Below are 16,107 nucleotides of genomic sequence, written 5' to 3'. Positions count from 1 at the left end.
ACTCCAGTGCACAGCACTTGAGGATTCTCCGAGAGTCGGGAAAGGCAAGGGGTCCAGTCCACACACCACGTGTGTCCACTGTCTGCACCTCTCCCGCCCCCACACAGCCCTGTCTCACTGTCTCAGGTGTATCCAGACCACTGTTTTGCAGGGCAAGGGAAATAGGATGGTGATTAATAAAATGCAAATTCACTTAAAAGGATTACTAGATGGGTCTGGTTGTTTCCTCACGGAGTCATTGGACTTGTTTCTCGGTCTGAAGGCCTGACTAGGTTGTTGAATCAAGCGTTTGGGGGGGAAACATTGCCTAGACGACACTGTGTCCATTTTACTGCAGCACGTCAGAGGCACGTAACGTCAGGTAACGTCACTGGAACTGCTGCTAAGTTTAACTACTTGGTCCCCAGGCCTGAGATCTCCCCACTGTGAACATATGTCTGACCCACTGCAATGGGAAAGCGTTCTTTTGGGTAACACTTTGGCATTTCTGTTTATGAATATCCTATCCCCCAAAACCTTTCTCTTGATGATTTTAGCATCTGTGCCTTAAATAAGTACTCTATAGGAGGTGGCAGAATACTGATTATCTACTTCTGTTGTCTATGAGCTGGCGTTAGTCCATAGAGAACAGCTTACTTCATCAACAGCTGTCTAAAACAAGCAGCAATGCAGAAAAAGAAAATCACATAAATCTATACTATAGGACAGTCAGCAAGACAAATGAACTGATCTCTTCCAAAAGTCAGTGTCAAAGAGAAAAAAGGGAGATGTGAGGGTACGGTTCCAGATTTTAAGACTAAAGAAATATAAAGACAAATGTAATATATGCCCCTGGGCGGAATCCTGCCTTTGAAAGAGAAGGAGGAGGAGAAACTACAAAAGACCTTTGAAATCATTAGAGACTAGAGGCCCCACGCACAAATTTGAGCATGGGCGGGGTCCCCAGAGCCCGCCAGCGGGGGGAGGGGCCGTGGGAGGCTGGCTGGTGGTGGGAGGCTGGCTGGGGTGGGAGGCTGGCTGGTGGTGGGAGGCTGGCCGGGGTGGGAGGCTGGCTGGTGGTGGGAGGCTGGCTGGGGTGGGAGGCTAGCTGGTGGTGGGAGGCTGGCTGGGGTGGGAGGCTGGCTGGAGGTGGGAGGCTGGCTGGGGTGGGAGGCTGGCTGGTGGTGGGAGGCTGGCTGGGGTGGGAGGCTGGCTGGTGGTGGGAGGCTGGCTGGGGTGGGAGGCTGGCTGGTGGTGGGAGGCTGGCTGGGGTGGGAGGCTGGCTGGGGGAGCACAGTGGCCACCAGGGGTTGCATCAGAGAGACCGGTCATTCCGGTAGTTCCGGTCATTTGGTCACTTTGGAATTTATATTATAGACTTGAGGCCTGGTGCATAAAAATTCATGGACTAGGGGGGACACCCCTCAGCCCAGCCTGCACCCTCTCTCAGTCCAGGTGCCCTCGGGGGATGTTTGACTGATGGCTCAGGTCTGCTCCCCACGGGAGGTGACCAGTGGGCCGACTGGGGGACGCCCCCCATCGCCCCACCGCTGCACTGGTGGCCTCCCTCTGCAGACGGCAGCTGGCAGAGTGAACAGAGGACAGCTTCGGCTGGCCCTGCCCCCAATCACCCCTCCGCCAATGCCAGTCGCCACCCCCCCATCACCGTCTCCAGCTGGCACCCGCCTTGACTGGCGTGGCACAGCCCATTCACCAGCCCTGCCCCTTGCCAACCAGTGGTTCCACTGTTCAGTTGAGTTGAATATCAGGCTTTTATTATATAGGATAAGTGAATATGCTTGGTAACAGACAATTTTAGGAAATTACTGCTCATTTTCTTACACATGGAAAAGTACTGTGGTTATTTAGAAAGTTTCTCAATTTGTATGGAATGCAAGCTGAAGTATTAAGTCTGTTACTTATTTTCAAACTGTTCATTCAGCAAGTAAAATGTAGATAAATAGATATAGTAGATATGAAAAATGTTAATAATTGTTGAATCTAGGTTATGGTATAGAAGTAAACACTGTAAAGTTTTTCACCTTGTCTGTATCTCTTAAATTGTTCATAATTTTAAAACTGGGAGGAGGGAGAGAACCATTACTGAGTATCATTAGGTATTCTCTCTCAGGCAATGCTTTGCAAAGGTGCAAACGGTACTATGTTGGGGGAAGGGTGGTGCAAGTTTAAAAGGATTCTCACATTTGAAGAGATTAGAAACCTCTTCTTTGGAACCAGAAAGCTCCGATAACATGTTTCCAGGGGCCAAACCCAAGCACATAAAAGAATCAGGAAACGTGGCCAAGTGCAACGATGCACAAACTGCCTGAGTCTACCCGGGCCCCACACTGTACTTCTGTGCAAAGACACAGAAATCTAAATTGTTCCTGCTCTCTCCCTGGGTTTCAAGTGGGACGCTGGCTGCAGGTCCCCGAAAAGAACCCAGAATGGCCACACCCACCGCCATACACAGCCACTAACTGCTCACTGCTCCGAGCAAACAAGGTCTAATCCACAGGTGGGCCACGGTTTACACTTTGTGTGCCACATCCCTCGGTAAGCTTGTCTGAATCCATGATTGTGCACCTTGTGAAACTAGAATGAAAACTAGAACAGAAAATGAGACTACTCTTTTACAGGAGTGGACTCTGGTTGCTATTTTAACGTATGCTCTCACTGATCGTCGGCAATGTTTTTGGCCTCCAGCTACTGCAAATTCATTCTTTCCCTCTCTCAGGAAATACATATTTATCGAGCATCTACTATGTGTTAGGCATGATGCCAGAGGCTAGGCATATTATACCTAGTACCTCATAACGCAAAACAAAACTTCAAAAACCTAGGAGGCATACAAAAAACTTAGGCTGGATTTTTTAAAGTGAAAAAGAAACCTAGGAAAACCAAGACGGTTAAGGAGCTCAAGATCACTGAAACCCTCATCGCCTCTGCCCAACACCACTCCGGTGGCCACCCAGGGAGTCTCTCCATCACTTCTCTTCCTCATTCCAACCCATCATCCAAGCACAGGAAAGAATCAGGAAGCCACACTAAGTGCAGCCAACCCTTGCAAACTGTGTCTGTCCGTGGAGGCCCTAGATTCTGCCTCTAGGCAGACCTTCATTCAGCCCAGTGGGTCTTGGGGGCCAGGGAGGCCAAGCTTCTCCATCCTCATTTTCCCATCACACCCTGCGTGACCTCTGTCCTCCAGCTACAACCATGTTCTCGCCCACCTTGCTCTCTTATGACATTAGCGCACGCGGTTTTTCTTGTTTCACAATGTCTGTCACTGACAAGCCTTGTTCAGAGGTCCAGAGCTGATTTAAAGGCCAGGCATCTTCAGAGATGTTCCTCCCGCTCCCGCTAACCAGCTTCGCTCTGATCCCCGCTCCTGCTCACACACCACGTCTGCCACACTGCCCTTCTGTATCTGAGGGTTCCTGCCTCCTACCTCCCCTCCGCTGGGTTATCCCCCCTCCCACGACAGGGCCACACAGCACCCATCTTTATACATCCGATGCCCGGCACAGAGCGGGAAACGGCTATAGCTCAATTTCATGCCACAGTAAAATACGGGGTGGAAGAAACGCTGCGAGCCATTCGGACACAGAACCACAACTCCTTGGGCTAGACTTAGTCACCACTTCAAGTCTAAGCATCTGGTCAATAGAGTAGGAAATAGCAGAATGATGCAATGAAAAGAGACTCATGTGAGCCCTGCCCCCCCAATAAAGGAAAAGGGGGAAGTCTGTACACAGATATACTGACACGGGAGCCAAAATGCTCCGTGCCTCCTCTGCACCCACCTCCTCCTCCTCGCACTAAGGGTCAAGTGCAGGACCAAAGCAGAGAGAAGGCTGGGAAATGTCAGACATACCCTGGGACTCAGGGCTGGGAAAATACTTTCCCTTCCCCAGCAAGGTCACTTCCATGGTAACGGGACTATAAAGGGGAAAAGCAGACTCCAGGGTTTCTCTGCACTCCGCTCCTGCCTTCATCAATAAATACAGAAATGCAATCACGGGAGAATTGAGAAAAGATTTAGAGAAGCCTCATTTTTTTTTTGTAGACTTAATATTTCTATTAATTAATTAATAGGTGATTTCTACTCAAAACAGAGTATGAAACAGCAGGTCCTTTTGGTGCTCGAGTTAGCTCAGGTGTCTACAGTGTTGGAGTCAAATCCATGTGCCAAACAACCGCAGCACAAAGTATGGGAAAATGGAACTGGGAAGAATGAGGGGAATGAGACAGAGAAGAACGTGACAGAAGATATGAGAAACCTGACTTTGGTCTTTTGGTTTTGTCTGTTTTATGTTCGATGCCATAGCAACTGCCTGTGCAGGGTTAACGCAGAGCCCTTGATGCTACCTGCCTCTTAGCGAAGTCCACAGGAGCAAGACTCCCGCAAACGCAGTATGTCTTCTGTGGCTGCTCTCAATTATCCAGCAGCACAAGGCAGTATAAATACAAACACTGTCTTGTGAGCAATGTTAGATCAGCAGCCCACATAACTGGCCCGGCATTGAATGATGATTCAATTTTAAATCCTAGAAAACAATGTGGCAGTCTGCAAGTACCCACATTCTCAGAAGAAAATCTGGTAAAGGATTCAGTTAATGCATATGGATGAACCCAAGTCTACTGAGACTTGAAATGGTTTTCAAAGGATTCGGGAGGAATATGACACAGTAAGTAGTTCCAGCAATTTGCATGACAATTCCAAATAGCTCACTGACCTTAGGCAGACCAGCGTGTCTCCCCGGCCCCTCCCCCCAAGTGAAATATTCAAGTTCTATTCATTTCCAGTGAATTTATCTATGCAACATGCACACCGTATTGCTCAAAGAAAAGGTCGGGTCCTCTTATAATTGCCACCCATTGGGGGCATGTAATCTACAAGGTTAAGAAATGGCAAAATGTGCTGCTATACAAATACCGTAATTCTTCATCTATGCCTAGGCAGAGCCACAGATTTAAATGAAGCAAACAGTTCCTACAAACCAGCTCGTCTCTCTTTTTTTCAGGAAAGTTCCATGAGTCTCAAGATTGAAGAAAAAAAAAAAAAAAAAAAGCATGACCCCTTCTCATCTAGCTTGAGGACTCCCGCACATGCGTGAACTGGGCCTGGTCCCTGATATGATTTTATTCGCTGTTTAAAAGGTGCTCAGCAAGACTGGGGCTTTGGTCCCATTCGTCTGCTTTCAGCTTACCAGAATATCCTCCATTGCAGGCGACAGAAATAGATATAAATTACCCCCAAGTCTTGCATTCATTCCTAAACCTACTCGAATCAGGTTTCTGAATTCTTTGCAATGAGTCAAAATCACCTACAAGTGCAAAAACCCAATTGTGTCCAGGTATTCAAGAAATACCCCTGAGTAAATCAGATTCACCCAGACACTGCAGATAGAAAGATATAAGGATAAGTGGCACAGGCTCTCTTTCTAAAAAACTTACAAACTGATGAGGAGATCAGAGACGTGTACTCAACATATGGTAAGAAAATTAAAATTTGCAAAAAAATCTATTTGGTCAGGAAGAAACAGGCAGGTAATGAATGGCAATTCCAATTTCTTGAATATTTAGGAACCCCCAGGCACTGTGCTATCGGTTTGCAGTGCATTATCTTACTCCATCCTCAGCACAGGCCTATGAAGTAGATGCCATTAGCCCCATTTTACAGTCAAGGAAACTAAGTCACACAGGTGGTGATAAACTAGAAATCTCACCTGAGATATCTATCTCTAAGGAAATGGAGCCTTTGAATTAAGTGCTGAAAGACCGGTGGGAGGTGGATAGAGGGAAGAGAAGAACTCATGGACAACATAAGCAAAGGCAGAGAAGGCAGGGTATATTCATGGCTTCTTTCATAAGTGTGCAGCAATCCTAGGTTTACTTATTAATTCAGGAAAGAATACATATTTTAGGTTGTACCTATGTAAGAAAAATTCAACAATATTGCCTTTTTTCCCCATTCTCACATTTCGTGAAGCTTTTCATAGCAAACTTCCAAAATCCATGTCTTTTCATTAAAAAAAAAAAAAAAAAAAAAAAGTCACGTGGGAAGTTTGTGCACCACCAACACACTCTGTTCCTGAGGACAGCTGTGCAACAGTGAGAATAGAGTATGACACAGAGAAAATACCTTTAAAAAGTTCTTAAACTATTAATGCTTTGTAGATTGATAATGTCACTAAGAGAGAACTCTGAGGGAAAGACCTGGTAAAAATGTAAGAGTATGGCCGAAACCGGTTTGGCTTAGTGGTAGAGCGTCGGTCTGCGGACTGAAGGGTCCCAGGTTCGATTCTGATCAAGGGCATGTACCTTGGTTGTGGGCACATCCCCGGTAGGGGGTGTGCAAGAGGCAGCTGGTCGATGTTACTCTCTCATCGACGTTTCTAGCTCTCTATCTCTCTCCCTCTCTGTAAAAAATCAATAAAATATATATTTTTAAAAATGTAAGAGTATGGCTCTTTTCTAAAATATCTTTTTGGGGGTTGGTAATAGGAACCTGATATTAGAGTTCTTAAGATAAATAAATCCCAGAAGGACTTTCAAGATTACTAAGAAATAGGATGGTTTGTTAAATATAACAAAATATGATGATCTAATCTAATTTACTTTAACCAAATTACAAATCTTCTAAACAGTGATATTGCTACATCTTCAGGCACACTATTCTACCTTACAGAATTATTTTCTGAAAGAGCTGGAATTACACAGCATCACCACTAGGTGGGATCTCAACTAGCTCAAGGACTACAAAGACTAACAGTAATAACCCAGTGCTAACTGGGAAGGCAAGCACTTCTCTCTCATTGGGCTTTGGAGAATTAAATCCTGGTTCCTGGGTGATGCCAAAAATTAATATTTGGAGGTGACACCAAATCCAAGGGGTAGGCAAGCAAGTGTTGCAGAACAAAATTAGAATTTTAGAGAATTTTCACCTAAAGAAAAACCAGTATAACTTCAGAGGGAAAATAAACCTTACAAATCAAATACGAAGAGCAACTAAGATGTTTAAAGCAGAAACAGTCTATAAGTGTGACAAAACAAGCATCCCTTTTACAATAAATAATTTCAAGATACTTAACAGCAAACAGTCTTTAGACCTGGCTCCATGAGAAGAGGACGAATACAGAAAAGACTGAATGCAGGTTCAGTAAAATGTAAAGGAATGAAGAGGATTGCTACAAGGGATGGCTGAAGTAATGTCCACTGTGCTTACTGTAAAGGGGAGCCCCCTCAAACAGATTTTCTGACAGAGCTGGAATTACACAGCATCACCACGAGGTGAGATCTCAAACAGCTCAAGGAGCACTGTCTAAAGGTAAAAGGCTTGAGTTTCATAAAGAATTGAAGATAAGAATAAAGGAATTCTTCAAAAAGCAGGCCCTTCCCTGAAAAAGAAAGTTTCAGAAGAGAAGCCAGTTCACAGGCTTTAAAATATAATTATCAGATTGGACCCTAGGGCGGATGAGGGTAGCAGATAACTTCTCAGAGTCCTCGCCAGGCCTGTCAATCCACTGCATGCTGGGAGGGTGCCACACACTGCCAGGCCGCGGGAAGAGACTCTACCCAGGCAGGCCTGCGTGGTTCACATCACTAACATTCTCCTCTAAGTGATAAAAGGACACTTGCTCTATGCTTACCACTCGGGAGAGTTCAAAATCACACAAATTAAGAAGGAAGAAACAAACTCAGAACAACAGACACTCTACAGTATGGGGGCAATCGCCTGAGAATAAAGAGGAAATTCTAAAGGTCACTTAAAACAATTTACTTCTGTTTACAAAAGATTGATGTTCCTAATGCAAAAATATTAAGCTTCTTTACCAATAATCTTTTAAATGGTACAAACAACTTGTTCTGCAACTGAAAGGAAGCTCATGCAAAATTCAATAGCTCTGCCTGGTGCAGACCGGAGCTTGCAGGATATTCAAATCCTGAGAGGTCAGCTCAACCTACATGGTGCAGAATATGAGCTCAGCTTCTGAATGCACCACTGCCAATCTCGCTTCATTTCTGCTTTACTTCATTTCCTTTGATGACAAAGCCCACACCTCCCAAGCACAGCAAATCTTATTAACACTGAAATGTTCCTGTGCCTCTCCCCTGCCCCCATTCCCTTCTTTCCCTGTGGACCCACGCTGTCTTCCACTAACAGGTTGGAAATCTGGGGGCCGGAGCAGCATTTCCCTTGAACTAGAAGTACCTTGCAGGTGTCCTCATACAGCCTTTCCCCTTCCACAAACAAAGCTTTGTGGTGACTCAGACCAGGCCTAATCACTCATCCACCCAGATTGACATACCTTTTGGAAGGATCTTTCTGAAGACACAGGGAAAGTAATTTTCTAAAGGACTTGCCATACTTTTTCATCATTTCCTTATCCTCTATTCCTGTTTCTAAAGTGGGTGGATCATTTTGCAAAGTCAACATTAACACCTGCAACGGAAACAAAACATAAAGACAGAGCCTCAGTGTAGCAATGGCTACAATTGGGTTTTTAGTTTTTTCACAGAAGCATCAGAGATCAGCCTGGATTAGATACAATCGTGCTTTTCCCCATGATTGAAGCTGTACAGAGGGTGTGTATTTAAAGCATTCATTTCTCTTTGCAAACTGGTTCATGAGCCCTTTAACATTTTTGTTTTTCCGCTGACAGAACTTAAAAAAAAAAAAAAAAAAAATCTGCTCTATTTGTTAAGAATGATCTCCCAAAGACACGTGGACAGAGCTTCCTGGGAACTGGCTCTTGCACTGCGTGGAGGAGCACGTAATCTCCAGGCCGGGCTGAGTGCAGACAGGGCTGTGGCTGGGAAAGGGCGTGGCGTAGCCGAGAGAGAGGGAGGGAGAGAGAGCAAGGGGAGGGCCAGGGCAACAGGGAAGTGTGCACAGGTCATTCATCAGCAAGGAACCGCCTGTACTCAAGGCCTCTGTGACATTACCAATCCTAAAAATAAATTCACAATATCCCAGAATGGAACACATGATTTCCTTTTTTTTTTTTTTAGTGAAAAAAGAAGTACAGAAAATTGCTTAAAGGCTTGGCAAACCCAAAAGACGGCCAGAATATGGCTGAGTTGCTAAAAACCATAACCAGGGCAAAAGGCCATGCTGCTCTTGGAGAGAGCGACACAAAATCAGAAGACAGCCTCAAACCAGAAAGGTCAAGAGCCACTCTGGCACATGTTAAACGATTTGCTGAAGAAAAATAATTTATAGTAAACCATCGGCCTATACAATGAATAAAGCATTAGTGCATAAAGCAGCCTTAATTTATGCAAATGTTATACATGTCATGTCACTTTCCCAACACTTTCAGATGTGTGAATAGATGAAGGATTGAAGTGACAGCTTATTGTTTGTGGGTATAATAGCAAACAGAAGAAGTGGGAGAACTGCAATGTCCTGAGAAAAGTCCCCAGGTCTTCAGGCTGGGATTATACATTCAGGTTGCAAACACTAAGTAAGGAAAGAAAGAAAACAAGAAATAAGAAAAAATAATACAGAAAAGCCAAATGGAAGGAAAAATTCTCTAAGTTGCTTTAGTGCTTTTCCTTTGAAAGGTCACTTCAACTGTTTACATCACAACAGAATCTTAATTTTATTTGTGTGTGTGTGTGTGTGTGTGTGTGTATGTGTGTGTGTGTGTGTGTATACATACATATATATATGTATATATATATGAGAGAGAGAGAGAAACAATGTAATGAATTATATTAAAACCTTAATGAATTATCTATAGATGAGATTCTAAATGATTATTTTCTTTTTTATTCTTATTTGTATTTTCAGATTTTCAACAATAAGCATGTAATGACATTTTAATCAGTAAAATTATTTAACCTTTTTATTCCCAGGGCTTTAAAAATATCCTAAATTTTTCCAGTATTTCCCTAGGAAAACATTGAAACAAACATGGACCAATATTCTCTGTAAAATACCTTCATAATTTCCATCCAACTACTTCAGTCTCAAAACAAAATCCAGTTGGGTAAATTCGCCCTGATACCATTATCTTAAGAACTAAGAAAAATAATGACATAGGCCAACTATAAGAATCACAAAAATCTGAAAACAGTATCCAAATGTATGTTGTTTCCAAAAAATACTGAACTCACTTATTTCAAACGAGTCACCAACATGATGCCATGAAAATGGGTAAAATGTTACACTTTTTTTTTTTTTATAGGCCTGAAAATTTGGGAAATCCATCTGCAAAGATATCACTATTACCGATTTTTAGATTTCCCTTGGCGTGTGGGGGATAATCTGCTATCAAAGGAGTAATGGCCAGCCTTTGTCACAGCTATCAACCTCCATCGACCAATCAGATCCCACCCCTTACTCAGCTCTGAGAATGCAGACAAAGCCAGCTTCAAAGCGGGGCACTGACTGCTTCTGTCCTGCTCTGTCCACTGAGGACATTGGACAACGTTTAGCTTGTCTGCATTCCTCCATTAATTCTCCTCGGGTCCAAGAGAAACATGACTATGTCTAAGACCCCCTTTTCCGTTCAGCCCTATTTCAAACCTGACGTAATATTTCCAAGAGTAATTACTTTCATGGGAGGGTATTTGTGATAAGGCGCCGCTCCTGTTGCTAATTCGATGGCAGTGATTCCGAAACTCCACATGTCGGCCTTGAAGTCATAGCCTCTCACCTAAGAAAGGAGCCAAGAGAAAACACAATCAGACAGCAGGCCCGCCCAGGGGGAGGCCCACACGGTGCGTGCACAACTTGGAGAGCAGTGTGTCAAGGCCCAGCAGCTGGGAGTTAAGCTTTAGTTATGTGATGCATTCAAGTGAAATGGGTGCTCTGAGTGAAATGTCAGTGTATTCGTAACGTGCACGGCTGTACTGTATCAATCAAACCATCGTTTATTTTTACCTGTTCCATGACTTCAGGGGCCATCCAACACGGGGTGCCAACAAATGTTTTCCTGACTTTATTCCGGGTAACGTCACCCCCTGTTGCTAAGAATGCACTTACCCCAAAATCTGAAAGGGAAAAGAAAATCACCCTTATTTTATGTAAGACATTATTGCTTACAAAATCTGACTGTATGAACATCTCTTTTCCTTTGACCTTTGCAGCGGTCATGGCCTCTCCCAGCCACCATGCACTCTCTCGGGGATACACCGGGGCAGTCCCGCCATCTGCCGACCGCTGCACTTTAGAGAACACCGTCAGGGTGATGGGTCAACAATCCCAGGGGTCCAAAAGCTGAGCACACCAAAGTATATTACCCACCAAAAGGTATCGAAAGTCAGAACTAACCACAAATTATTGCACCAATGAAAATTAAACACATTTCCAAAGGCCTAAATATACAGGAGCTTAGCTTTTAACTGATTCACGTTAGAAAATACTTTATAAGCAAAGCATCAGAGGCAGTAAAACTAGTATGTGATATAATTTCTTTTTGTTTTTCTTTTATTATGATTACTAGAGGCCTGATGCATGAAGATTCGTGCGAGAATGGGCCTTCCTTCCCCTGGCTGCTGGCACCGCCTTCACTCTGGCCTGGAGCCACCTTTCTGCCTTCCCACGCTGCACAGAGGCCTGGAGTGGCTGGGGTGGTGCAGCATGCCTGCGTCATCACCATGGTGACGACACAAGCATCCCACCCTGCTCCTGGCTGCTCAGCACCTACATATGCAAATAAACCCAAGAAGTTGGGTTAATTTGCATACTCACTCCTGATTGGCTGGTGGGTGTTGCAAAAGTTATGGTCAATTTTGATCTTTCTCTTATATTAATGTAGATTTCACAGCCTCTTTAATTTCATGTCATCAATGCTTGGGGAGTGGAGTTTGTTTTTTTTAATAAAGGATGGATAGTATCTGTCTTCCACATCCTCACATCCTTGCTTAAACAGCATTCCCTAACACTTTAGCCAAAATCACGATTGCACATCCACAAACCCAGGTACTTGGAGTCAGCCTGCCCAGGTGGTTCCACAAGTACCAATTCAACACAAAGGAAAAGCTCAATCTGCAAAGGTTTGGGTTGTTGTTTTCAATGTTCGCTCTTCTGGGAAATTTTCCTAGCTATAGATGGAATGAAGTAATACTGTTCTTCATATCCGTTATACACTAGGAGTTCTTTTTTGTTAGAAAATGAGTTAATTAGGCATATTGTATATACACACATGCATAGATGCAAAAAATCATGTTTGTGTGTGACAATAGAAACACCCAATGATCATTAATGTGTCATTAATGATCATTAATTTTTAGTAAAAATTTCTTAAATTTTTACTAAAGGTTAACATTGGTAAGTGTCAACTACTAAGGGCTAGTATAGAGGTATCAGTAAGAGCCAACTCAAGGACAGCTTGATTGTAAGCTGGTAAATAGTAATAAAAAGGGCAGTCAACACCTCAAAACCTTACAGCAGACTAAGCAGTGTGAGCCCGTTCAAATTGCTCTCAGAATTCCCCTCTGCCAGTACCCCGTTGTTGGTTGCCAGGATATCAAGTGCAAACCAAGGTCAAAATAGATTAGCATTTGTTTTAGGTCTATAATATTCAGCTATGCAATAACACTGTTCCCTGAGTTGAAATATTTTATTTCTTTTATTTATATTTAAATTTACACAACTCCCAAAGGATGTCAGCTACAACAAAAAGGATAAAAATTTACAAACGGAGTATCTGTTCCAACTGCTACTCTCACACTAACACTGAGAAGCACATTCTGAAAACGCTGTCGCCCTGGCCAGTGTGGCTGGCTCAATTGGTTAGGCATCACCTGGACGTGCAGGAGACAGCCTGCCAATGCTCTGCTCTCACATCGTGGTTTCCCTTTCTCTCTCCCCCTCTCTCCTCTCCGTTTGTCCCTCTCCCCCTCTCTCTTTCTCTTTCTCTAAAGATCAACTTAAAATATTTTAAAATAGAATTCTATAAAATTTAATTTGCACATGTGTGCCAAACTCTAAAACTCTTTGATTTTTTACATTGCAGTCAGATAAATAAAGCTTTATGGGCGGGGGGGGGGGGGGGGAAGCAGCTCTGGAACCTGTGAACCAATCATCTATAGGGAGGAGAAGATAGAATTCATTCTTTTATAGAATAACTAGGTGAAATGAATCATTTGTTTGGCTGGAGGAAAAGATAATATTATTTGCATATTTCTGGAAAAAAAAGTTTGACGATAAATCCGACATTCCATTTTTATTAAATAATTTGGTAACACAATATTACAAAAATACATGTCATCTGTAAATTATTAAGGATCTGGATAAAAGTTGCTTTAAGAAACAACAACAAAGAAAAAATAGATTATTTTAAATGCAATTCAAGCAACGCCAAAATCTCTTCTGAAAAGATATAATTCAAATTTTAAAAATCTATATCTAATATTGGATTTTTTTAATTCCTTAAAATTACCATCTGATTACATTAGACCTTTGTAAAAGCCGCAATAATAGCTAAGTAAGGTGTACAGTAGCAATTCATTATTGATAATACCTCTTCAATACCTTTCATGACTCATGTATTTATTCATGGCCTCCACTTAAAGCACTCACTTTAAAGTCATAAACAGATGGTTAAATGTCTTTAAAACTCAAAACAGTAAGCTCCATAAGCAGAAAACACCACTCTTAACATCCCTCACACTTACAACTACAGAATAAATACACAATTTGCTCCTATGCATGGCTAATGTGTGTCCAGAAAGACTTATCCGTATGCAAAAACGGGACCTTTTGACCAAAGTACATGGTGTGCCTGTGTAAACAGCGTAATCAGTATATGCTGTGGCGACAGCTGACACGTGACAGTGAGAAGGAGGTGGCCGAGCCGGCCCAGTGAAAAGCTCCCTTGTTTCCGAAAGGGTACATCTATACAGCCAGAGGGAGCGGAGCCAGAAGCCATGAGCACTTCTCTGGAAACCACAGGCTGCACATCGAGGTAGCCAGCCCTGCTGCCTGTCTCCTGGAAGAACTGCATCTCGGCCCAGAAAGAAGGCTGTCATCCTGTAACGTCCTGAAAGGCTCCCACATCTTCTGCGCCCTTCCACAACTCTCCTCTCCACCACCGCTGCCTAGGGTTAAGCCCAGATTCCCAAGGCAGCGTCCTGCCACCAGCTCCCTGCTTCCCCCAGAGCCACGTTCCAAGCAACCAGACCTGCCCCTCCTTAGAAGGCTCTAACCACCACCCCCAGCCCCCGCCAAGTCAAACTCCCTCAGCACAACACGCAAACCTGACTCCCTTTCCCTGGCCCGCCTCATCCATCACTGCTCTCAGACGCCAGCCCGGCTACACTGCTTACTGTGCATCCCTCCCCTCCCGCCCTGGCAGTGCTGCCTCTGCACCCGATGCCCTGTCACCATCCAGACCAGCCCACACCGTAGCTTGGCTCTTGGTGCCGCGGGGCTTTCTCACAGCCCCCCTCCCCACCGTGTGTCAGGGTGCGATGAGTTCGATAGGTATCCACACTTTTGCTTCATTAGTGGTGTACTACTAGTTAAGGAACTTGGGGATTGTTTCATTGTGACCTGTGAAGGCTGAGCCGGAAGGAGGATTTGCAGGGCTTGGCTGCAGAGGCCGTGCTGGCGAGGCTGGGTGCCACCATGGTCAGAGCAAAGACGCGGCCCTCCGCCACCCGTGGGACTCCAGCAGGGCGCCCACCCTTTCTGGGTGAGCCTCTGTGTCCTTACCAGGCTTCCTGGTTGCGCCTATTTGTATCTTACTTTCCTCTTAGGACACTGTCCTGCTGCCTCCCGCCACGTATAAATACGCTTCATACTAAATGCTAGGTAGATCAATAAGGGATTATTCTCCGCCTTTTAAAAAATGAGTCAAGGAGGCTGAGCGTTAACCTTTTTCACAGTGATAAATACACAGTGTAAGAGAGCCATGCTTCCTGCCAGTCAGGAAACATATGACCACGTGGGAGAGGGAGGACATGAAACAATAGACAACAGAACGACGTGTGCAATCAAATGCTCCGCCATGTTGTCTGTGCAGAGCAGAGACTCCACAGGCCAGGGGACCTTGAGGCTGGCCTTGAAGATGAGGTGAAGACTGGGGTAGGCGCTCCTGAAAGGCAATGGCATTCCAAAGAAACAGCGTAAGCAAAGCACAAGTGTTGAGCCAACAAGAAAAAACTGACCCAACAGCTGCCAGGGTCAAATGCCCAAGTACCCACAGGCCGGGGGGGGGAGGGTGGGAGAGGGGGGAGGGTCCTGGAAAGCAACAGCACAATCGCAGTGACTGAGGGCTCGGCGCAGGGAGCTGTTTGGAAGAGCTGGGCCTTCCCAGGAGCCCATTCTCAGCGCCCTCCCACCCCCGATCTAAAACAGGCCTCCGCCGTTCAGCTGGAAAAGAACCACTGCCACCGAGGAGTGAGGCTGGCGGTTGCAGATGTCCCAATTTTCCCAGAGAAGGCCAAACATCAAGATTTTTTTTTTTTTATGTGAAACCTCTTTTCTTGTTGTTGTTGGCAACAGTTGTTGTGCTTTTTTTTTTTTTTTTTAAGTGAAAAAGCAATTCCGCCTGCCTGATTTAGCCTGCAAAACGAGTCTGCCAACAAAACAGTGTTCTATGTCTAAAATGTACCTAAGATCCTTCAACGCTCGCCATGCGATATCACTGCTGATACCAGGGCCCAGGTGCTCAGCTGGCATTCGGACCCTGGTGCTCAAAGGTTCTGCAGCACTGGATTCGGGATGCCGGAGGCAGCCGCTGGGTATATTTCTGATATCTGTGCCTAAGTATAGATCCACATGAGCCAGGTAAATGCCCAAAGTGAGGCTATTGTCATGGAAAACAGTCACTTGTTGACAGACATGATGCAGGTCAGAAAAGGGGATTTCATCAGCGAAAGCCAAGGTAGTTAGCACACAGAGAGTGGAGAAGGCATTCCAGATGTTCGCCCCACTCTGGCGTGGATAGGAGAAAGGTTCCAGCTAGGCCGGAGGGTAAGCTAAATCCCTACCCACCTCTCTATCCGGTGAGCTTCTAGACGCCAAGTACAAGTGCATGAGAATCACTTGTCCTGGATACCCACGCGCCTGCTTCCAGAGAACTTTCCATTCACCTGGAAGGACAGGGAGCAGGGAGTTCCTTGAACTTGCGGAACCAATTGTTAGAACTTGTTAGGGGCTTGCTGCTG

The 16,107-nt window shown here is 44.7% G+C and overlaps 1 protein-coding gene across 2 annotated transcripts in view; it reads right to left on the bottom strand.

Annotated features, from left to right (window-relative positions):
- Positions 1–16,107, bottom strand: part of STK39 (serine/threonine kinase 39) — a 259,098-nt gene that overhangs the window by 145,862 nt on the left and 97,129 nt on the right. For both annotated transcript variants that reach the window (XM_045575258.1, XM_036421465.2), the window contains 3 exons: positions 10,874–10,983; positions 10,545–10,646; positions 8,292–8,425 (listed from right to left, as the gene is read on the bottom strand). In XM_045575258.1, the coding sequence (XP_045431214.1) occupies positions 8,292–8,425; positions 10,545–10,646; positions 10,874–10,983 (346 nt within the window). The remainder of the gene's footprint in view (positions 1–8,291; positions 8,426–10,544; positions 10,647–10,873; positions 10,984–16,107) is intronic.

The sequence above is a fragment of the Pipistrellus kuhlii genome, unplaced genomic scaffold, assembly GCF_014108245.1.
Source record: "Pipistrellus kuhlii isolate mPipKuh1 unplaced genomic scaffold, mPipKuh1.p scaffold_m20_p_7, whole genome shotgun sequence".
In the NCBI taxonomy this organism is placed as follows: Eukaryota; Metazoa; Chordata; class Mammalia; order Chiroptera; family Vespertilionidae; genus Pipistrellus; species Pipistrellus kuhlii.
This window is presented reverse-complemented; position numbering and strand designations above follow the sequence as displayed.